The sequence below is a fragment of the Antechinus flavipes genome, chromosome 3, assembly GCF_016432865.1.
Source record: "Antechinus flavipes isolate AdamAnt ecotype Samford, QLD, Australia chromosome 3, AdamAnt_v2, whole genome shotgun sequence".
Taxonomy (NCBI): Eukaryota; Metazoa; Chordata; class Mammalia; order Dasyuromorphia; family Dasyuridae; genus Antechinus; species Antechinus flavipes.
In genome coordinates, this window is record NC_067400.1 from 613,541,620 (window position 1) to 613,565,644 (window position 24,025).

Below are 24,025 nucleotides of genomic sequence, written 5' to 3' on the forward strand. Positions count from 1 at the left end.
AGATTTTTTTTTTTTTTGACTAGGAGAAAGAGGACATTCTTTGCCTCAGTTGTTACCTAATCTTAATCACCGAATAAGTATAGCCTCAGTCAAACTGACTCCTGTTAAAGACCTTAGCTTAAAAAAGTCAAGATTTCCCATAGTATCCAGTGTTATCTCCAGACATCCTGATCTATATCTAGCCACTGGACCCACATGACTCTGGAGGGAAAGTGAGGCAGGTGATCTTGCACAGCTCTTCCTCACTTAGATACAATTCACATGGCGCATGTCATGGCATCAGCTCCCTGATGTCGTGGTTCTCAAAGAGAACATAAACAACTAATAATTCTTTTTTTTTTATATAACAACTTTTTATTGATAGAACCCATGCCAGGGTAATTTTTTTTACAACATTATCCCTTGCACTCGCTTCTACAACAAATAATTCTTAATCAAACTGCACTGTGCTCAGGGCTGGGGGCAGGAGAGGAGCAAAATGGAAGTCCCTGACTTTCAGAAGCTTACAGTCCACATTCAAGAAAACTAGAAGAGGACAGAGTGAAGAGGACCATTCAGCCTCTCCCAGAAGAACATCTACATTCCCAGGGAAAGACTCTTTTCCCACACCCTATCTCAAGTGTGTTCCTTTTGGATGCAAAACCCAAATTGTTTTGTTTCTGTATAAAAGTAAGCCCTGAGAAAATGTCTCTTGGCAATTCTTTGACATTGCCCACCAAGAGAACACCTTGGTGTCTCTTTCTTTAATAAAGTGCCTTTTCTTATCATAGCTTTTTGTGTAGCGTTTCTCCCTGCGATCCCGCCCTAACTTGGTGTTCTGGAGAACTAGGAGACCAACCTAGTTGCCAAGATCCATGCCTCATCAAGAGAGGTCTCCAGGGTGGGACAGCAACTGGAGACAAGAAGTTGGGAGAGTAGAATTATAAGTGAGGCTGGGCTGTGGCTCCTTGGGCACTTGATTGTTGTTGCTGGTGATTTTTTTTTCTTTCCTTTTTCTGATCAAATTAACCAAAAGTTTGTCTATTTTGTTGTTTTTTTTTTCATAAAACTAATGTAATAGAACTCTGTGTCCCCGAATCTTTGTGGAAGGTGGGCCACCTGGTCTGGGAAAATTCCTAAAATGATCCTCACCCACCTGAATCTTCCTCTCTTTCTTCCTCTCCCCACCTACCCAAAAAACTATCTGATTCCCATGAGAAACTCCCACCTCCAATTGATCTGGGAGTCACTTTGGTTTGGGAAACAATCACTGCCCCTTATTGATTTGGAAATTAGCCCCTAATCGCTCCCTAGCTCCAAACTGCAGAAGGCTAAATAGAAAACAAGACTTATTCCCCAGACTTCACTATCTTCCTAATCAGGAAGTGGCTCACTCAGTGAAATAAACCCATTTTTGCCCAAAACCTCACTTGCAGACTGGAACTGTGAATTCTTTTGCAAAACCTGCAACACCAGCCTGGGGACTCCCATTGCTGTTAGGGTATCACCACTCCTCAATAAAACCAACTCTTAGTTTTATTTATTAGTTCAATAGGTTTCTTAGTTTCAATTTTATTAATCTCTCCTTTGAGTTTCAGAATTTCCAATTTGGTATTTAATTGGGGGTTTTTAATTTGTTCTTTTTCTAGCTTTTTTTAGTTGCATGCCCAATTCATTGATCTCCTCTTTCTCTATTTCATTCATGTCGCTATTTAGAGATATAAAATTTCCCCTAAGAACTGCTTTGGCTGCATCCCATAGATTTTGGTATGTTGTCTCATTATCGTTCTCTTGGATGAAATTATGAATTGTTTCTGTGATTTGTTGTTTGATGCCTCATTTTTTAGAATTAGATTATTTAATTTCCGATTGTTTTTTAGTTTATCTTTTTAGGATATCGTTTTTTATTGCATGGTGGTCTGAAAAGGGAGCATTTACCATTTCTGCCTTTCTGCAGTTGATTGTGAGGTTTTTATGCCCCAATACATGGTCAGTTTAGGTGTAGGTCACTCAATTGTTGTTGCTCAAGTTCATCCTTCCTTCTTTCTGGAAGAAGAGCAACCAACATCAAAAGGTGGTGTCTTGATTGATGCATGAATTGGATTTGAATCATCAGCCTTGATCTCTCATTGTGTGCTGATCGCTAGGAATACAAAGAAAAGTAAAAGACAGTTTCTTAGAGCTCACAATCTAATAGAGGACAACTAGAAACCCACTGGAACAGCCAATCCATAGACATGATAAATTGTAGATAATCCAACTGGGAAAAGTGATGTGACATCCTCTTCAGAGTCAGGAAGAAGCTGTTATCAGGTAATTCCCAGACTAACTGGGAAGGAATTCTTTAACAAGTGCCAATGTCTATCCCCTAACCTCTAACCTCTGGGTATCCTACTTCCAATGACCTTTTTCAGATATTGATTAGTGTAGCTTTAGCCACGTACATTCTTTTTTTTTTAATTTTTATTTAATAATTACTTTATATTGACACTCGTTTCTGTTCCGATTTTTTTTCCCCTGCCTCCCTCCACCCCCTCCCCTAGATGGCAAGCAGTCCTTTATATGTTGGATATGTTGCAGTATATCCTAGATACAATATATGTTTGCAGAACCGAACAGTTCTCTTGTTGCATAGGGAGAATTGGATTCAGAAGGTATATAATAACCCGGGAAGAAAAACAAAAATGCAGATAGTTCACATTCGTTTCCCAGTGTTCTTTCTTTGGGTGTAGCTGCTTTTGTCCGTCATTTATCAATTGAAACTCAGGTCTCTTTGTCAAAGAAATCCACTTCCATCAAAATATGTCCTCATACAATATCGTTGTCGAAGTGTATAATGATCTCCTGGTTCTGCTCATTTCACTCAGCATCAGTTCATGTAAGTCTCGCCAGTCCTCTCTGTATTCATCCTGCTGGTCATTTCTTACAGAACAATAATATTCCATAACATTCATATACCACAATTTACCCAACCATTCTCCAATTGATGGGCATCCATTCATTTTCCAGTTTCTAGCCACTACAAACAGGGCAGCTACAAACATTTAGCCACATACATTCAATCCCATCTCCTGATCCCTTCCTCTCTGTGAGGGAACCAAAATGATGAGGTGCAAATGATGAGGCTAGTGATAGTGAAGAGATGTGAGAATTGGGGTGGGGAATCCCCTCTGATCTAGGTCGGTCCAGTGCAAAAGAATTCACAAACCCGAAAAGTCTGCGGCAAAAGGGAATTTTATTGTCACTGAGAAGCCAGCTTTGCTAGGGAGTCAGACTTCTTGGTGGCAAGGTCTTGTCAGGGAACTTGTCAGGGAACAAAGGTTAACACTGAGAAGAGAATATCTTCACAGTGGGCAAGAGTCCTGGCAGGCAGCTTGCCGAGAAGAGAGCTTCCATGGCAAAGCATAATCCTGTTTTGGACTTCTGCAAAGATTCCAAGTTCGGAGTTGTCTTTTATTAGTAGTCTGAGGCTCTGGTTTCAATCAATGCCCTGGGCCTAGATTTCCAGTTGAAAAGAGATTAATTTTCTTGGAGTTTCGAGCCTCTCAGTAGGAATATCAGGCAACGATCTCTAGATGAATGAGACCACTTAATTTGTGTCTCGGAAATATATGCTTTTCTCAGGGGAGAGCCCAATCATCCTTCTTTTACAGATTGAAGTTTCACCCCCATCACTGGTTAATTGTGAATTCCTCTGGGGAAAGTACCTTTTTCCTTTTTAACTATATGCCCTCTCAACTCTTATTTCCCATTTCCCATTCCTGGTGTCTATTGTATCCCTTCATTTTGTTGGTAACCCCTTCCCCTAAATAAATCTACCTGCTATCAAAGAGAATGGCCATTGTGCATTTGTCACATGTTTATTTTGAACTGGGTATTGCTGTCCCAGCCACATCAAAGATCTCGCCTTAGGAGGAATTAGCAAAGATTTCTTAAAGAAGAAGGAACTTTGTCTGAGATTTGAAGGAAGCCAGGAAAGGAAGTGAGATAAGAAAGGAGAGAGTTCCCGGCATAGGAGTGACCTGTGAAAATGCCCCAAGTTAGGAGATAAAATGTAATTCCCTGAACAGTGAGGAGAACAGCAATAAGCTGGAAAACATGAAGTCAGGGTGGAAGAGTAAGGTATAAGAAGACTGGAAGGGTAGAAAGGAACCAAGTGATGAAGGTCTTCAAAGACCAAATAGAGAATTTCTTAATGCAGTGGGGATTAATTGATTTGTCTGTAGCTAAGTGTCTGAGGTCAAATTTGAACTCAGGTCCTCCTGGGCTGGTATTCTATCCACTGTGGCACCAAACTGCTTGGAAGTTTATTTTTGATCCTGATAGCAATAGGGAATCACTGGGATTTAATGATTAAGTGGGTGACATGATCAGATTTGTGCTTCAGGAAGATCAGTTTGACAACGGAGCGGAAGATGGATTCTAGCAAGGAAAGACTTGTGGCAAGCAGATCCGCCGGCAGGTTACTGAAATAAATAGATGTATGAGGTGAAGGGGGCTTCTCAGGAGGGAGAAGGAGGCATATACTAGGGATGTTGAAAAGGAAAAAAAGACAAGATGTCGCAGTAGCTTACATTTGGAAGAGGGGTGTGTGAAAGAGATTGAGGAGTTAGGGATCACATATAAGTTGCAAGCCTGGTTGTCTGGGAGAATGGAGGGACTTTCCAAAACAAAGGGGAAGTTAGGAAGAGAGGAAGGTTTTGGGGGAAAGATCATGAGTTCCTCTTCATAGAGCTAAGAATTGAATACATGGGATATCTCCATGATATTACCAAGTGAAATAGTATATAAGAAAAAGAGAGGAGAGTTCAAGATTGCCTTGGGCAGTGAGAACCCAGATGAGATCGTACAACCTAAATTTGTGGAGGACCAGACTCACGGGGTGATTTTTTTCAACATCATTTAATGGCAGGCGTAGGAGTGAAAACAGCAAATAGTGGGAATAATCCAGGATTGAGGCTTGGCAAGGCAGGGCAAGAACTTTGACGGGATAAGGAGCCAAGGAACTTGAGATAAGAGGATGATGAGGGGTTGAATCATTTCACCCAGAGGTTTAAATGGGGAAAGAAGGAATAAAACTAGGGCATGGACAATGACTTGGGGAAAGGATCGAGGGGTCAAGGAGTCAGAGAGTGGACAAAGAAGAGATTCGCTCTATAGCTATATGAAAAAAAAATGCTCTAAAGCACTATTGATCAGAGAAGTGCAAATGAAAACAGTAAATCAGTGATCACTGAAAAAGGTTTGGCATGTACTGATAAAGAGGCTTAGTCTTAAAATAATGAGTCCGAAGGGGGACATTGTTGGAATCTTTACAAACTGCTAACTAATTAGAGTTGATCTGATCTTACAAGAAGATGTTTTGGGCCAGAACCTGAAACAAGCTACTAAGTAGAACTAATTAGTACAATGCTTGTGTTTACACCAACAAGATACTAAGTAGAACTAATTAGTACAATGCTTGTGTTTACACCAACAAGGTACTAAGTAGAACTAATTAGTACAATGCTTGTGTTTACACCAACACAAGCATTGTACTAATTAGTTCTATTTAGTACCTTGTTTCAGGTTCTGGCCCAAAACATCTTCTTGTAAGATCAGATCAACAATCTATCAACTCTAATGAATTAGCAGTTTGTAAGGATTCCAACAGGACATTAGTATGGGAAGGATGTGAACCAACATTTTCAGGGTATGGGCCCGATAGCTTATTTAGCTGACCTTACTAGGATGTGGTGTAATGGGAGCACAAAGGGTTCTGAGTCCTTTGGTATAGGTTCGAGTCCTGTTAATCCTAGAAATAAGGGGGCTTGCACCCCTATTTTTACCCTATCAAGATAACTCTATTGTCAGACATATTTCTATATTTGGGGGGGAATATACGATAAAGGTACCACCTCACACTTCTCAAATTGGCTAAGATGACAGAAAAAAATAATGAAAAATGTTGGAGGGGATGTGGGAAAACTGGGACACTAATGCATTGTTGGTGGAGTTGTGAAATGATCCAACCATTCTGGAGAGCAATCTGGAACTATGCCCAAAGGGCTATCAAACTGTGCATACCCTTTGACCCAGCAGTGCCATCACTGGGTTTGTATCCCAAGGAAATCATAAAGGAGGGGAAAGGCCCACATGTGCAAAATGTTTGCAGTCTCTCTTTTTGTGGTAGCAAAGAATTGGAAAATGAGTAGATGCCCATCAATTGGGAAATGACTGAACAAGCTGTGGTAAATGAAGGCAATAAAATATTATTGTATTAAAAATGATAAACAGGTTGATTTTAGAAAGGCCTGGAAAGATTTACATGAAGTGAGGCTGAGCAAAATGAGCAGAACCAGGAATACATTGTATATAATAACAGCGAGAATGTGCGATGATCAACTATGAAAGACGTGGTTCTTCTCAATGATTCAGAGCAATCCCAATAGATTTTGTACAGAAAATGCATCTGCATCCAGAAAAAGAACTAAGGAAACTCAGTATAAATAAACACATGTTATTTTCACTTCTTGTTTTTGCTTTTTTTTTTCCTCTCTCATGGTTTTTTTCCCTTTTTGTTCTGATTTTTCTCTCCCAATGTGATTCATAAAGCAATGCATGTTAAAAATAATTTAAAAAAAACAAGGATGACATTTGAGGTTTCTTCAGCATAATGACAAATGGAATTATAATAGATTATTATAAGAAAAGGGAATTTCAGAAACTGGAAGCCAGAAGACCAGGATCTTGCCTTTCTCAACTACATCCAACAAAGAGCATTGAGGAAACAATCTTCACCAGTGAGGAGAATAGTATACAAATGGTCCTTTGAGCCAAGCTGACACACAAATATGGAAGTGATGTTATTTTGGGGTGAAGGTAAGGCAAAGGTAAGACCATCTTTGTTTGTGGCTGAGATGGGATGGAAAAGTGGGTCTTCTCATTCATGAAATGAATAAGTTAATTATAGATTCCATTATCAATTACTAAATTGATTGATTGAAATTATTAAATTGAAGAATTGAGAGATCAGATTGTATTTGAAGGAGTATCAATATGCATGTTGAAGTCTTCTTCCTAGAAATTGAATAGGAGAGAAAGATTATCAGCTAGGGATTGACCAACTCCCTGAGGAAAAGAAGGAAAGTGTCTGGCTGCCAGTATCTTAATTAAGAGGTAAAAAATGGATTCTAGGAGTTTCACAGGGGGATTAGTTACTGATTGATAGTAGTACAGGGAGACAGTTGGCATTGTGGAGAAGGGAGTATTCCAACTTTTTTACCTCGTCCAGTGAGTGGAGGTTACAAGCGAAAGTACAACCAGTATTGTAAAGACTGACCAGAAAGGCTGTGCCATCGGGAGGAAGTCAGGTCTGTGAGAAGACAGGAGGGGCAGGAAAGGAAAAAATTAAGAGGAAAGCCAGTGGAGCAGAGCACTGGACAAGGTGTGGATAGATCAAGAGTTGACCATTGAGGGGACTTGTTTGAGAGGGGTGCGAATAAGGGAATTGTCAGTCAGGAAAGATCAACTGTCCTAATAATTAACTAATTAACAATTAATAATAATAATTAAGAGAGTTGGGCAGGCCCCAGGTCTTAAATGAACTGGCCCAGATGAGCTCCATTCTCAGGTAAGGAAAGGATTGGAGAGTCGATTACTGAGTCATTTGTCAGTGATATGTGAAAGATCTTGCTGAGTGGAAAAAATACTGCAGAGCTGTGCAGAGGTCTAAGTAGCTTGACTGATTCCTAGAAAAATCCTGGAATTCTAACCCATAGCCTAGCAACCCCAGATCCTGAGCAAACACTGACGAGGTTCATTCCTGTGAGCCATCACCCAGTCACTTACCTCTATGGTTCATTCGGACTTCACCCAGGGTCTGGCCTGGGAAATTCCCGAATAGCTCGTGTCTAGCGTCTGTTTGAGGTGATGGTGTCCCAGGTTGCCATGTAAACACTCAAGTTGGGAAGCAAGGAGTGTATTGGATATAGGAAAGCCTTTATTTTTATACCTCCCCTCAGCAAATGCACAAGAAACCTAAAAGAAGTTGTGGTGAGTCACTCTAACTCCACACGATTCCATATAGACATTAAGCTTCGCACAGTCCTGGTACACAGTAGGCATTTAATAAATGTTTACCAATTAACTGATTAATGACCAAGAGGGATGTCTATCCAAATTGGGGAGGGGAGAGGGATGGATGAATTTAGACATCACCCTGTTTGTACTTAATACCCCCTCCTAAGTAATATCATTCACCCATAAAGCTTGGAGATGTTAATAGTCAAGCTGGGCCATCCCTTTCCTCAGAATTGAGACGACCAGCCCTTAGGCTTGCTGATGCTGATGGCTTCTGGGCCAAGCCTAAGTTCAGAAATAAAAGACTCGAGACAGCCTCGCAGACACACAGAGACCAAAGATACTCAGATGTCAGCGGTTGTGTGAGGAACCTTTGATTGGTGACCAAGTTAATTTATAATCCTCAAGGGGCCTATGAATGCAGGGAAGGGAATTTTTAATGCAACTACAGATCTTGCTGAAGCCCACTCCTAACCACGTCACCACCGCTCCCTCTTTCCAGTGGATTGTTGTATTTCCTCATTACTTTTATATTTAACCGTAAAGTTCTCTGTTTCACACACATATACACATACATGTGTGAACGAATGGATGTTGTGTGTATATGCATAATATATATATATATACACATTGTACGTATGTGTGTGTATGTGTCCCTTTATAACCTGCCCTTTCCTCCTTTGTCCCTTCTTCTTCCACCTTTTCTCTCCCAAGCTCTCTCCGCCCCAGCTACAATGCCGGCGCATGTTGCCGTCCCTCACACGTGACACTTCTTGGGTATGCACTGACTTGTCCCTCATATGTCGAACATTCTCCCTCCTTGCCCCTGACTCCTGCCTTCCTTGGCTTCCTGGGAGACTCAGCTTCAGGAGCCCTTTTGGACCCTCTCCCTGACCCCCAAGAGCCTCTTTTCTGAGACGCTCTTTCCCAGCCTCCAATCTCCAGCTCTCTTTTCATGCTTTAGAAAGCTCAGAATCTGTCTGTCTGATCCAGTCTATGAGGCAAAATGTGAACATCCCTCACAACAATTCCCAACTTACCAACACGATGGTTCATGTCCTTATTCCCCGGGGAATTCTTAGATTCTCCCTGACTGTAAATGACTCTAAAGGAGTACATGCTCACATTTTAGATGAGAGGCCACTGACTAAATGGTGTGGAAAGTAAAACATACAGCATTAAAACTTCCAGGTAAATGAATTAACTGCTCCTGAAGGGTCTGAAATCTGAATTTCCTGGTGGGGGAGAGGGAGGGGGCAGCTTCTACTTTAAAATCCGTTTTCTCCTCTCCTCTCCTCTTTTTTATTCTCCTCTCCTCTTCTTTTCTCCTCTCCCTCCCCTCTTCTCTTCTCCTCTCATTCCCTCCCTTCCCCTCCTTTTCTGTCCCCTCCTCTCTTCTCTTTTCTCCTCCTCTCCTCACCTTTATTTTCTCTTTTCTTCAGTTCCTTCCTCTCCTCTCTTCTTTTCTTCTCTTTCTGCCTTTCTCTGTCTCTGTCTCTCCCTTCATTTAGAGGACATTTGTAGAGAAGGTCTATCAAGCACCACTCTCTTCCCAGCCTCCCCTTATATAAGTCACAAAACAGTCAGAACCATCTCACCCCATGGCAGGTAGAGGCCTCCAATGGGGACAGTATTTACTTCCTAGTAAATCATCACTGGGTGAGACTTGGGGCAGAATGAACAGCAAGGTGGTGACCACATGTTCCCCGGTCCCTGGTCAGGCCTGCCACCCCTTTCCCCACAAACACACTGCAAAATCTGTCCATCCAATCTCTCTCTGCCATGTCTGCAATGCTTCAAACCACCCCAAAACCCTGGCACTTCTTTTTGTAACTCAGTGTCCCAATGCAAGGAGCAATGCACGGAATGACTTTAATTTCTATGGAGCCCTCTTCCCTTCGGAGGATACAGGAACAGTACAGGGGAATACAAAGGAAAAGAAACCCCAGTCAAGCAGGTGATACCCACATATCGTGCTCCAAACACGATATGTGTATCTGGCTATGGCACGTAACTCTGAGAGGTGATTCCGTTTTATGTTTGCATGAAAACTGAGCGTACGGCCCTAGTGATATGTGAGTCATTGCCCATCTTCCCCCCAAAGCTAAAACCCAACAAGCAGGCTGTGCCCCTGTTATGCCTGAGCTCGACGTAACAACAATCCTTTGTATTCACTCCCTGCTAAAATCACAAAATTATTGTATTGTTTTGACCAGCACCAAGCATTCTTGGACAAGTACCCATGTTCTGGTCGTGAAGCCCAACTGTGAATTAAATTTGTTTCATTTTTGTTGTTATTCCTCATTATCGGCACTACAATTCATTTCATAACTATTGAGATCTTCCCTACACTGCCTCAGGTTCTCCCACTAGGGGGGCTCCAGCACACGAGTCTAATCTGCCTCCTTGCTTGCAGGTCACTTCCCTCATTTGGAAATTAAATTTCTGTTGGATTCTTGTCTCTCCCATCTCTAGCCTTTTCTGTAAGACTCCAGTCATCCGCAGGTTAGAGGCTGCTTTGATCTAGGTGATGTTAATTGGTGTCAGAAGTGGGACTAAACGTGGAACTAGGTCTTTGGACTCTCTGGTATCTGTGGAAATGGTTTTGGTGCCACAAGAGATTTATTTCTCCAGAGTCCGACCCACTTCATCTGTTGATTCTACCACCCTTCTTCTTGCTCTAATGCCCAAGCTCCACTTTTGTCAAACTTGATGTGCTTTGTGAAGGAAATTCCAGGGCATTTGGTGACCTTGTTCATTTCAAATCACTCTATAAGAAAATCCTTTCTGAAAATGTATGCCTTTGGAGAGAAAGGGACCCATGTGTGCAAAAATATTTGTGGCAGGTCTCTTTGTAGTGGCAAGAGACTGGAAACTGAGTGGATGCCCATCAATTGGAGGATGGCTGAATAAATTGTGGTATATGAATGTTTGTTTTTTTGGGGGGGAGGTTAAGGTTTTTTTTATTATAATAACTTTTTATTGATAGAACCCATGCCAGGGTAATTTTTTACATTATCCCTTGCACTCACTTCTGTTTCCATTTTTCCCCTCCCTCCCTCTACCCCCTCCCCCAGATGGCAAGCCGTCATATATATGTTAAATATGTCTCAGTATATCCCAGATACAATATATGTGTGCAGAACCGAACAGTTTTCTTGTTGCACAGGGAGAATTGGATTCAGAAGGTAAAGATAACCCAGGAAGAAAAACAAAAATGCAAACAGTTTACATTCATTTCCCAGTGTTCTTTCTTTGGGCATAGCTGCTTCTGTCCATCATTGATCGATTGAAACTGAGTTGGATCTTCTCTTTGTCAAAGAAATCCATTTCCATCAGAATACATCCTCATACAGTATCATTGTTAAGGTATATAATGATCTCCTGGTCCTGCTCCCTTCACTCAGCATCAGTTCATGTAAGTCTCGCCAAGCCTCTCTGTATTCATCCTGCTGGTCATTTCTTAAAGAATAATCATATTCTATAACATTATGGAATATTATTGTTCTGTAAGAAACGATCAGCAGGATGATTTCAGAAAGGCCTGGAATGACTTAAAGGAACTGATGCTGAGTGAAATGAGCAGAACTAGGAGATCATCATACACAGCAACAAGAAGACTATGCAATGATCAATTCTGATGGACATGGCTCTCTTCAACAATGAGATGATTCAAACCAGTTCCACTTGTGTAGTGATGAAGAGAGTCGGCTACACCCAAAGAGAGAACCATGGCAACAGAGCATTCTCACTCTCTCTGTTATTTGCTTGCGTTTTATTTTCTTTCTCAGTTTTTCTTTTTCTTCCTTCTTGATCTTTCTTGTGCAGAAAGATAACTGTATAAATATGCATACATATATTGGATTTAACATGTATTTTATCATATTTAACATGTATTGGACTAGTGCCAGCTAGGGGAGGGCATGGGGAGGAAGGAGGGGAAAAGTTGGAACAAAAGGTTTTGCAAGGATCAATGTTGAAAAATTTACCCATGTATGTTTTGTAAATAAAAGGCTTTAATAAAAAAAAATTAATAAAAAAGAGAAAAAATGTATGCTTTTGCTAATTGACTTCTTTGTGTGCTTCTGCTGGGTTTTTAATTAATTTATATATTTAATTTTGGTGAGGCAGTTGGGGTTAAGTGAAAACCCCAGGGTCACACAGTTAGTAGGAAGTAAATACTGTCCCCATTAGAGCTCAGATTTGAACTCAGATATTCCTGATTTCAGGACGTGTTCTACCCATTGTACTATCTAGCTACTCTTCTTCTGTTTTTAAATTCTATGCTGAGTATTTGTACACCTCTGTAAAATTAGAATTGTACAGCACCTTTTGTTAGAATTGTCCCTGTCTGTATCTGTCTTGTCATTCTGTCTGTGTTTTTGTAAAATGTCAAATGTCTGTGTCATGTTTGTGTTGTGAGCTGGATTCTATTACCTTGCAGCTAGAGAGAAAAACTTCTCAAGGCTATAGTGAGAAAGTTTAGAACACTGGGGAAGATTAATGCACTTTCTTAGTTGGAAGCTACCGTTCCAATAAGTAGATCTAACTCCCACTTTTGGCTTTCCAAGGGAGACTGGGTTAAAAAAAAAAAAAAAAGAGAGAAAAAATACGGCAAGACCTCCTATCATTTTAGCTTTGGCTATGTTAGAGTTATAGAAATAAAGCCAGATAATCAAAGTTTGTGGAAATACTAAAGCATCTTAATATATTTTGGAAGTTTGAAGATTTTTCATTTTTAAGAGTACAGGGGAAACTTCCTGGGACCTCGGGAGTAATTCCAAGAACTCAATCCCTTCTGAAATATCTTAATAAGTTTTGATATATCACTCTATATCATTCTTGAAGGAAAAATAAGGATTCGATTTGATAAAGAAAATGGCAATATTAATAGCTTCATTGTTCTAGGTCAATGAAGGAAGGCAGCTAATTTGGAAGTAATTTAGATAGAAAAAAGGAAAAAATAGGTAAATGATTTCTACCTTATAACAACCTTTTTTAACCTTTTATTAACCTTTCCTTGACATTTCTCTTCATGAGAAATTTTTGATCCTGACACTAGCCCTGGGAGATGGGTACCATTGTTATTTTTCTCTTCGCAGATCAGGAAATTGAGGCAAACAGAGATGTGATAATTTGCCTAAAAGGACACAGCTAATAAATTAAAAAAATAGAATGTAAATCAAGTTTCCCTGCATTTTTTCCAGCATCTTTTTCAATACCTGTATTAGGGAACGTGATCTGGAATGAGAAGGGAATCAGAATACATCCTCATACAGTATCGTTGTTGAAGTGTATAATGATCTCCTGGTTCTGCTCATTTCACTTAGTATCAGTTCCTATAAGTCTCTCCAAGCCTCTCTGTATTCATCCTGCTGGTCATTTCTTACAGAACAATAATATTCCATCACATTCATATACCGCAATTTACCCAGCCATTCTCCAATTGATGGGCATCCATTCAATTTCCAGTTTCTAGCCACTACAAACAGGGCTGCCACAAACATTTTGGCACATACAGGTCCCTTTCCCTTCTTTAGTATCTCTTTGGGATATAAGCCCAGAAGTAACACTGCTGGATCAAAGGGTATGCACAGTTTGATAACTTTTGGGGCATAATTCCAGATTGCTCTCCAGAATGGTTGGATTCGTTCACAACTCCACCAACAATGCATCAGCTTGGGACACCATTTCAATAGAAATGCTATCAGACAAAACAACTGTTTAGTGTGGACACTGTTACACAGGAACTGGGCTTTTAGAAATATGTAATAAAATAGATATTTGAAAATTGCTAAATATTTCATGAAGCATATGTTGTTATAAAGCAGATAATAATACTATATAGTAGAAAATTCCACTTGAATTTCCTGGCTATTATGAAAGTGTACAGGAAGATTTAAAGGTGTTGCTTCAACATATTAATTTTGAGTCGACTATCAGACATTTGTTGTATGTCTAAAGCCCCAGAAAACAAGTAGTTTTAATGTATAGGTAAAGGATAAATGAAATATCAACTGTCAAGGAAATATCAGTAAGATATACAAGTCTTAAGTTATGGATAGTGAAATTTTGCTATTTAAAAATCCCCGAGTAATTTACTATTGCTTTGAGTTTTTAGGGGATAGTTGTCTGATTGTCAAGAAGTCAATAGCAGAAAATGGCATTGCTGCAGTCTGGGAACTGTAACGAGGGGAAAGTTTTGGGGATGACCATGGCATGGCCTAGATAGGATTTTCCTGACTCAATTTCCCCATTGTGCTAGTTCTTTTCCAAAATAGAAAACTCCCCAGCTGATTAATTGTTGGAATCCTTACAAACTGCTAACTAATTAGAGTTGATCTAATCTTACAAGATGTTTTGGGCAGAACCTGAAACAAGGTACTAAGTAGAATTTAGCACCACTCTTCATGTCATTCCGGTGAAATCTGATCGAGAGCCTCTGTCTGTTTCTTTTATACAAGAGGGAGGAATTGTGAGTTTTCTCTCATAGTGCTCTCTGGCCCTAAGAGCTTTAAGGGAGGTATGAATTCACCAAGTTACAAAGTTTACTTTGTGAAGCTGGCATACTTGTGAACTCCAATGAGTAAAGGTGCAAACACAAGCATTGTACTAATTAGTTCTACTTAGTACCTTGTTTCAGGTTCTGCCCAGAACATCTTCTTGTAAGATTAGATCAACTCTAATTAGTTAGCAGTTTGTAAGGATTCCAACAATTAATCAAACATGATTGGCTGTCAGAGACGGCTCTTGCCCAGAATCACAGAATTAAACAAGTTTTCCCCCTTGTTACATTATTTTAACTGTTCCTTCTTTTCCTTTTGTAGCAAATTTTTATGTTTTATAATACTAAATCTAGTAAATAAGAGATGGGAATTGGAACACTTCTGAATTACAACAGGATGCAAGTATGAACCTTTTACAAATTTAACCTACATTTGCGTTCTACTTGTGTTCTAATTATAATACAGGGATGATATCCTTCTAAAGGGAAATGATTAGACCATGTAATTAGACAAAGATGTAATGTAAAAAGTTTTCTAAATAGTAAATTTTGAGAAAGCCACAGGATTAGACTGTTTTCTCTAAAAAAAAAAAATTACATGCAAATATATATGAGAGGTTTCCAAAATTTACCTATCATGGAAATTCAGGCTTTGAGTATTTTAGTAATAAGTTCTCAAAATTGGATTAAGGATTTTACACACAAATTGAATGGATAATGATAAAGAAAATGAAATTATTTTCCCATTATTAAAGATAATTTTAAAAGGCAGATTTCATTTTGCACTTGGATCTTCGTAAATTTTTAAAAGATTCTTATATTAGGTATATAGAAACAACAAATGGTACCTAAACTGAAATTCTCCAAAGGAAGAACCAAATTTAAATGATATTACCAGCAGAATTATCTGGGAACCTCTAGATTTGGAACCAGAGAAGCTCTTTTAGAGCCGTCCTAAGAATAAACATACTGTCCATGAAAAGATATCGACATGACCATGTGAGACATCTGGAATCAAAATAAGCTGGGGAAATGGATATTGAGAATGGGTTACTGGAGAGTAAGGAGACTCGATTTTAGTTATGTTTGAAGTTTTCTGCGGTGATCTTGGTGACATGTAAAGCTCCCTTCTCAAAACTAGTCTATTATGAGCCCTCTAACTAATCTGATCTACATTTGATTAATATGTTTATATAGTTATAAGAATTGCGAGAAAAACTTGATCGCATTGTTTGAACCTAGCCCCATGTAGCTGAGAAACTGGATTATTTCTACGTGTTAATTAGCGACTCTTAACTAAGCACCTATATTACGCCGACCAGAAATTCTGATTCAAAGATTGAAGCAAGTAGTTTTCACAAGGGCCCTGACCAGGTCCTTCTGATTACTCCCACAACTACCAAACTTGTGGGAGGATATTTCTGGATCATCTGAAGAAAGCCTTGTCTCATTAGTGCCGTAACCCCTCATTATCAAGGCTACAGCTCACTGCAAAGTCATTGAGATGAGCCTGAGAGCTCCCTTCTAGAGGCAGGTTGGAGGCTTGTTCCGTCCTGTGGACGTAGATTCACCAGGATCGGTGCCGTTTAGTCATTCATTCACAGCTGACGTTTTGCGAATCTTTGCTCGTGGGTTTTTCTTGACAAAGATATTAGAATGGTTCGTCATTTCTTCTTCAATGTGTTCCCATTTTACAGATGAGGAAATGAGGCAAATAGGGCTTGTGACTTGCCCAATCACTGCCTTAGCGTCTGAGACCAGATTTGAACTCATACCTTCCTGACTCCAGACCTGAGGGCTTTATTCACTGCATCACCAGCTGCCCCAGGTGGAGCCATCGGGATAGGTCAGTTAATATGCAGGGACTGCAAAAGTTTTGACCGAGAGGAGGGAGTAAACAGAAACATTTCAATCCATCCCCAGTACAAAGATGCGTTTGTCCGGTTTCACTTGCCCTTTCTTCCTCAGACGCCATCTCTGGGCTAACACGGCTCTCTACAAGATTAATGATTCCTTCATTTCTAGATCCATTGGCCCAGATAGAGCAGGAGGACTTGAATTCAGACCTGGCTTTAGATATATTTACGGTGTGACACTGAGTCACTTACTACCTCCCTTCCCCTCTTCCCCACTCCAAAATCCAATGTCCTTTTCTTAGTCCACGGTCACCGTGAACCACCCTTTCCTCCAAGAGGTTCTCTTCTCCCTTTCTAACTCTTTCTATCTGAGTTGCCCTCCCCCAGTCGGACTCTGCCCACCCGAGTCCGTGGGTGTAACAGGAGAGCTCTTGCCTAGCTTTTCTTCTCTCCTCCCTCTGACCTTATCGGCTCTGATGGATTTGTCATCATCCCTGTGCAGATGATTTCCACGTCACACACCCGGCTCTCATTTCTTTCCCGAGCTAAGAGTCCCACGCTGACAACCATATAATCTTCTCCCTCCTCCCTTAATTTCTCTGTTCCGACACTGTCCCGGTGGTTAGCCAGTTTGACGAGGTCAGAGTCACCATCTGCTGCTCACTTCCCTCCATCCCTACAGAGCAAATAAAGTGACCGAGACCCGTTAATTCTATTTCCACAGTTTATCCCACCTGTCTCTTCTCCATTCACAGAGGTATCCCTCTAATTAAGGTCCTCAGCCCTCTCACCTCAATCTCTAACTGGTCTCCTTGAATTCACCACGACATGGGAATTCTATTATTCCTCCCAATTCTCAGTCTCACTTCTCAAAGAAACCTTCCCAAACCTTCTCTTTTCCCAAGCCTCTGTAGCTCCTTCATCCCTCTCATCCGGATGAGGGGAAACTGAGGCCAGTTGAGGCCACTCTTTTCTTTCATTCCCTTCATCTCAACATTCCTTGACACAACTTTTGTCTTCTTTCCCCCCATTCTCTGATGAGGAGGTGCCCTTCTTGGCAAGACCATTGAGCCCTTCCGGTCTTCTCCAGGAAATTGCATCCCCATCTCTCTAATCTCTCCCCAGCAACAGGCTCCTTCAACTTTCCCAAGTCTCTCTAATCCTAAAAAACAAAACGCTTTCACAAGCTCCCCTTCCCTTCGTTTTTCTGTCTCCCTTCTCTTTCTCAGCCCAGTTCCTTGAAAGGGGCATCCATCCTCCCTGCCTCCCTCTTGACGTCTCTGGCCAGTCTTTTGCAAGGCGGCTTTCTGGTTTCTTACCTTCTCACGCGGCCGAAACTCCTCCCTGCCAGTCCCCGGGATCTGTAAATCTGGGGCTTGTCTCGGTCCTCAACTTACCCTCCTCATTTTAAGCTGTCGATCATTTCCTCCCAGTAAATTTCTCCAGCCAAAAGGTTTAATTACATTTACTCTCTTCCCGCCTGTGGGAACGGAAGTTTCTCCCCCGGTTTGTTTGTCTCATTAGTCACACCTCACCCTCAATCGATCATTTGCTAAGTGACTGGAATCGGGAAGATCTGATCAGATTAGGTGAGTTTTGTAAAATTCTTTTCTACATGCTGGCTATTATGATGAACTTTTACTTATCGTTTTCCCTTGTATTTTATTAGTTGTATGTGTTTGTTCTGATGATTATCTTTTATTATTTCCCCCCAAAAACGTAAGCTCTCGGAGGGCAGGACGTGGAGCGCGCGGCATCTCCCAAATTTCCTGCCCTTTTTCCTGGCCCTCCCGTGTAGGACGAGTCTTCTGCCAGCGCAGGGGTTTTTTCGGTAATTCAGTTAAATGCTTTGTTTAGGGTCACTGACCCGGCTGGTTCAGAGACGGGGCTTAAATCCTACTCTTTTCCACTCCTACACAAACTCTTTCCTTCGGTTACGCTACCTCCGGCCTGCTCTGCGGACCTGAATGACTGAATGAACGGAACAGAGGCTCGACAAAACTACAATTCCCAGCGCACTCCGCGCCCGACATGGCCCAGAATCCCCCTCACCTATCTCAGAAGCCTCTTTCTCCTCCTCCGCAGTTTTTATCTGGTCCTTCCCCGGCCCACTCAGAGCCACGTCCCCCCCACCCCCGCCCGCCCCGGGGTCTCGGGGGAGGGCCCTCGGAGAAGAGCCTCAGCCTTCTATTGGTCACTGGCCGCCGGAGGGCCGGGCCGGGCCGGGGCGCCGGCCTCCCATTGGCCCGCGGCGCCGCAGACGGGCGCGGTACGGGGGCCGCGCGGTCCTTTTCGGCGTCCATCGGGGCCGGATCGGCTTCTCCTGTCCGGGATGCAGCCGGGGACCGGCGGCGGCGCGGCGGCGGGGAGCGCCCGGAACCGTAAGTGGCGTACGTGGCCAGCCGGGCCGGGCCGGGGGAGGGCGGCGGGCCACCGGGGGCGGCCGCGGGCCGGGCCGGGCGACGGCCGTTGGGGTCGGGTGGGCGCGAGGGCGGGACTTGGAAGCTCGGGCGCCCAGACCCCGGAGCCCTTGGACCTCCCCCTCCGCGACCCGCTCAGCAAGGGACGGGGAACGGAGGCGGGGGCAGCCTGCGCGGGGGAGGCCCCCGCCCGGCCTCAGCTTGTCCACCCGGACAGTGGGGCTAGCCCTTCCAGGACCCTAGCTCCCCCCCAGCCAGCCTGCCTCAGTTTCCCCCAGCAGGGCGTGAAAAATGGGGAGGGGGAGCTGTTGTGAAAAGCAAAACAGTAATAGCCAGCATTTATGTAGCGCCTGCTGTGTGCCAGACACCGCTAAGACTTACTGTCATCTCACGATAATGGCTAACGCCGGAGCGCCCATTGTGTGCTTCGCAGCTTCATCCCAGTTGATGAAGAGTTGATATTTATGTAACACCGATGGTATATGCTCGGTGCTAAGGCCTATCGTCTCATCTGATGAGAATAGCTAGCACTTATGTAGCACCTACTGTGTGCTCTGGCTGCCCAAGTCCCTCTTTGATCCTCACAATGGCCTCCGAGGCCCCGTTTTGCAGATGAGGAAGCTGTGCCTTGTTCAGGGTCCCCCCATTCAGTGGGGAGCCTTGGGGGGGATGGGCCCACGGGCGGGGTGCTGGGGCCTCCTCCCCTAAGTCTGTGATGCTCTGATTTCCCCTTGGCAGCCATGAAGAGGAGGGTGCCCGTGGCAGAGCCCAGCTTGGCTGACCCCCACCAGCTCTTCCATGACACTAGCTCGGCCCAGGGCCCGGGAGCTACCCGGCCCATCGGCCCCCGGGGGGCCTGGGCTACGCTTCCCCCTCCCAGCCGGCCTTCCTCGCTGACCCCGTGTCCAATATGGCGGTGGCCTACGGAAGCAGCCTGGCTGCCCACGGCAAGGAGCTGGTGGACAAGAACGTGAGTGGGCCCGGGGATTGGGGGCGGGGGGGTCCCCGCCGCTGCCTGGGGCTCACCTTTCTCCCGTCCGGCCGTCCAGATTGACCGCTTCATCCCCGTCACCAAGCTGAAGTATTACTTTGCTGTGGACACCGTGTACGTGGGGAAGAAACTGGGGCTCCTGGTGTTTCCCTATCTGCACCAGGTGAGACGTCCGGGGGGCGATGGGGGCGGGGGCGGCCTGCGGGCCCGGGCTGGGGAGTCACTTGGTGGTGTCCGCAGGACTGGGAGGTGCAGTACCAGCAGGACATGCCGGTGGCCCCGAGGTTTGACATCAACGCCCCAGATCTCTACATTCCAGGTACCTCCCAGCTGCCCCCCCCCTCCCCGGAGGCCGAGGCCCGCCCCCTCCCCCGGGGAACCCCAGCCAGGTGGGGGGTTCCCGGGCCCTCGGTGGTCACTGTGGGACGGGCTTCTCTCTCTGCAGCCATGGCTTTCATCACCTACATCCTGGTCGCTGGCCTAGCACTGGGGACCCAGGACAGGTGAGGATGCTGGGGGTTGGGGGAGGGGAGGCGCCCTGAGCCGCCGCAAGCCCTGAGCCGCGCCCCCCCTCAGGTTCTCCCCGGACCTCCTGGGCCTGCAGGCCAGCTCGGCCCTGGCCTGGCTCACGGTGGAGGTGCTGGCCATCCTGCTGAGCCTCTACCTGGTCACCGTCAACACGGACCTCACCACCATCGACCTGCTGGCCTTCTCGGGGTACAAGTATGTCGGGTGAGTGGGGCCCCCGCTTCCTCGAGGGTCAGCGGGGTGGGGCTCGTGCCGCAGGGAGACCCTGAGCTCCGGCCCGGCTCTGCCCCCAGGATGATCGGTGGGGTCGTGACGGGCCTGCTCTTCGGGAGGACCGGCTACTACTTGGTGCTCAGCTGGTGCTGTGTGGCCATCTTCGTCTTCATGGTGAGCGGGGGGCTTGGGGCGTCACGGGAGGGGGGGAGGGCCAGAGGGTCCCCCAGGAGGCCCGTGGGCTGCAGCCCCTTCCTCTCTCCAGATCCGGACCCTTCGACTGAAAATCCTCTCGGAAGTGGCGGCCGAAGGCGTGCTGGTGCGGGGCGCGAGGAACCAGCTGCGCATGTACCTGACCATGGCCATCGCGGCTGCCCAGCCCCTCTTCATGTACTGGCTCACCTTTCACCTGGTCAGGTGAGGGGCCCTCGAGGCTCCCCGCTGCTCCAAGTGGGGATGGGGAGGGCCGGGCGGGAAGCGGAGCCACGAGGGGCCCGGCGCTGGACGGCGCTGCCCGGCCCGCTGGCCGCCTTGCCGCGTCCCCGGCCCTCTGACTGGAACCGGCCCCCACAGATTCATCTCCTTGCCTGTTGTGCTTGAGCCGAGTCCCTGCCCCCCCTTCCCCCTTTCCCCCCAATCTCCATCCTCTAAGGTGCTTAGAGATCTCTGACTGCACAGCAAGCTCCGAGCCGGGGCTGCCGCCGTGGGCGTCTGTTACTGGGAGAAATAAACCCCTTGGGGGTGCTGCTGACTGGTGCTGGCTTTTATTGGGGGGGATTTATTCCTTCTCTAGGGTGGGGCTTAATGGGGACCCAGGATGCCTTCAGGGGGCTGACGCCTTCTTCCCCTTCTTCCCTTTTTCCTTCTTCTCTCGCTTTTCTTTGGCCGTCTTCATTTTCTTCGGTTTTTTCATTTTCTGGGGCTCTTGGCCAGGCCCCCGATGCTGGATAATAAGGAGTATGGAGGGAGGATTGAAGGGGCCTGGGGGAGGGGGCGCACCCATGGCCAGGCAGACCGAGTTGGGGGTTCTTGCCCTCTCACGCCCCAGGACCAGTCTGAGGATGCCAGGGTCTGTCGGGCAATCCCGGTCCCAGCTTGGGGTTCCTTCCCTCATGCTCAGCTGTTGGGGGTCCTAGATGTCACAGGGGTAGGGAGTGGGGAGGGGCGGGAGGGGCCTTACCTTCACTTCTGAGTCAGAGTCGCTGGAGCTGGAGCTGCTGCTGCTGCTGGAGTCCGAGGTCGCAGGCCTAGGCTGAGCACAAGAGCGCCGTCAGGCCCCCTCCCCTTGGCCACGGGCGGCCTCTGCGGCCCAGACCTCCCCTGCCGTCCCTCACTAGGCTTACCCGGGCGGGTTCCCCAGGCTTGGGGGGGCCCTGCGGCAGACCTCCCTTCTCAGTCTTCTTGGCATCGGCACCTAGGGCTGCCAGTGGGGAAGAGCCGTCTGTCCCAGTCCAGGCCCGTGGCACAGGGACCCAGGGACCCCGGTGGCCTGAGTGGGAGCTCCCCCAGATGAATCCTTACCCCCACACTGAGACTCCAAGGAAGGGGGGGGGCGCCTGCAGCCGCTCCCATGGGGGACACACTCCCTAGGCGTGTTTGGCCCAAACTAGTCTGTTCTCCAGCCCCACCCCCACCTCCAACTGCTGCTGCCCTCCCCCCTTCCAAAGCCCACCCACCCGTCTTAAGGATTGGGGCCTTTTGAGAAAGACCGAGCAAGGTAGTCCCAGCTAAGCCACACACTTCACCCACAGGAGCTGGAGAAAGGGCCTGCCCGTGTCCCGGAGGGGCCTGCTCCATGACCTGCGCTCTCAGCAGGGGCGCTGATCCCCCTCTCCCCCTCCTCCCCCCCTTTCTGGGGTCTGGGGGAAAGAACTCTGCCCAGAGAGCCCTTACCTGCAGAGAGATCAAACTCCATGGCCGAGGTGGAGGGTAGGTCTGAGCAGGAAGAGAGGTACACATTGCCCTAGACAGGGCGGGCCGGGGAGGGGCCCAATGGGCTCCCAGGTAGCCGAGGCCGGGAGTGGGTGTGGGCAGGTGGGGCGTGGGTGCGGGCAGAAGGCAAGCTCCTGGAGAAGGCCGGCCAGAGCTGGAATTCTGGCGCTGACTGGGGCCCTGACCGGGGCCCTGACCGGGGCCCTGACCGCCTGTTCTGGCCCCGCCTCCTAGAAGCAGGAATGGGACAGGGAATGGGACAGGGAAGCCCGGTGCCCTTTAGTAAGCGCGGCGGCGCAGTGAGGAGGTGGGGATGGGAATGGCGGGTGCTGCCTAAAGACTGGAACTTCCCGTCCCCCCACCCAGTTTCCTTCAGATCACAAGTATTGGAGCGATTGGAAGCCAGACTTTGACCCTCACCTAAGCCTCCCTGCCCACCGCAGAGGGTGGGTGCGCTCCTGGGTCCCGTTCCCCAGGTGATCTGCCCCAACACTAGGGCCAGGGTAGGGAGGACAGAGGGCCCCGGAACACGGTGTGCAGCCCAGAGGGGGAATCGCTTCTGGCTCGCTGCCACCTCCCAGGAGACTTCAACCCTCGGGGCCAATGTGAAGGTGGACCGATGACCTTTGCCCGTCATGGTAAAGACTAGTTGGACCAGCAGGACCTGCTCTCACTCTCCGAAGGGCATCAGCTGATAGCAGAGGCAGAGGCCTCCACCTGTGACCGCCCGCGAGGGGGCTGGCAGCTTTCCCTCTACCATTCCATGCCCCCCCCTTCCCCACTCGGGTTCTAGGCACTTCTAGGCTTCTTACTGGCCCAACTTCCAGGAGACCTACATTCCCCCACGCGTCCAACCAGGAATCTGGGGCCGAGGCGCGGGGTCCCGCGGACCCCGTTTCTAGTTCAGATCTGCTGCTTAATTGTCCCCTAAGGGGCTCAGTGTGGAGGCTACTCCTCCAGGCTCATCTAGGAGCAAAGGCTGCTTGGGACTGTACAGGCCGGGGACGAGGGAAGGCTTTGTCCGTCCCCCCCCCCCCCAAGGACGCAGGGCCAGAATGGAGCAAGCACACCCGCCTTTCCGTGCTTCCTGCCCGGTTTTCACTAGGACTGGCCCACTTGAACCTCTGCTTTCAGAACTGCAGACACCCTCATTTACTGGATCAAACTGCTCAGAACCCGGGAAATCCCGCCTGGGCCCCCTCGGCACCGGGCAGGGAAACGCTGGGAGGCTGTTAATGGCCCCCACCACAGTCTAGGCCGTCTTGGGGCTCCCATCTGCCAGGAGCCAGGCTCACTCTCCCTGCCGCCACTAGGTGGCACTGGAGGCACCTTTAGCAGGTGGCTGAGAAGCTGGCAGCCGGGGCCCTTCCTCACCAATGCCAAGTGGCCACTCTGGGCTCCTGGACCGTGCACACGGAACAAGGAATGGCTGCAGACCTTCCAGGCCCGGGTCAGCTTCGGAAACCACAGGAGGAGAGGGCAGGACCTCCTGATGCGAGGCCGCCCGCTGAGAGAGCCGCTCCGGGCCTGCTCCTCGCCG

At 46.6% G+C, this 24,025-nt stretch overlaps 2 protein-coding genes across 3 annotated transcripts in view; one reads left to right on the plus strand and one right to left on the minus strand.

Annotated features, from left to right (window-relative positions):
• The window catches only part of YIF1B (Yip1 interacting factor homolog B, membrane trafficking protein), a 165,458-nt gene extending 144,154 nt beyond the window's left edge, over window positions 1-21,304 (plus strand). The window contains 9 exon segments of the mRNA XM_051989112.1: window positions 18,487-18,791; window positions 19,560-19,648; window positions 19,651-19,791; window positions 19,871-19,975; window positions 20,053-20,131; window positions 20,258-20,315; window positions 20,389-20,544; window positions 20,634-20,727; window positions 20,819-21,304. Of these exon segments, the coding sequence (XP_051845072.1) occupies window positions 18,487-18,791; window positions 19,560-19,648; window positions 19,651-19,791; window positions 19,871-19,975; window positions 20,053-20,131; window positions 20,258-20,315; window positions 20,389-20,544; window positions 20,634-20,727; window positions 20,819-20,974 (1,183 nt within the window). The 3' untranslated portion in view covers window positions 20,975-21,304.
• C3H19orf33 (chromosome 3 C19orf33 homolog) lies at window positions 21,296-22,629 on the minus strand. 2 transcript variants are annotated; one of them, XM_051989119.1, is made up of 4 exons: window positions 22,447-22,629; window positions 21,897-21,973; window positions 21,734-21,805; window positions 21,296-21,496 (listed from the first exon to the last, which is right to left on the minus strand). In XM_051989119.1, the coding sequence occupies exons 1-4, from the start codon at window positions 22,466-22,468 to the stop codon at window positions 21,377-21,379; spliced, it is 291 nt and encodes a 96-aa protein (XP_051845079.1). In that variant the 5' UTR covers window positions 22,469-22,629; the 3' UTR covers window positions 21,296-21,376. The 2 variants fall into 2 exon arrangements, with proteins under 2 accessions (XP_051845079.1, XP_051845080.1); XM_051989120.1 differs by having other exon boundaries at window positions 21,734-21,800; window positions 22,447-22,467.
• Window positions 22,630-24,025: the final 1,396 nt, after the last annotated feature.

Bases quoted from the DNA above. Each gene is read 5' to 3' on its own strand.
- C3H19orf33 (XM_051989119.1), bottom strand. From the start codon at position 22,468: ATGGAGTTTGATCTCTCTGCAG. The intron at 21,974-22,446 runs GTAAGGGCTCTC...CCCCACTGGCAG, and splicing joins GGAGTTTGATCTCTCTGCAG to CCCTAGGTGCCGATGCCAAG. The intron at 21,806-21,896 runs GTAAGCCTAGTG...TCTTGTGCTCAG, and splicing joins AGCCTGGGGAACCCGCCCGG to CCTAGGCCTGCGACCTCGGA.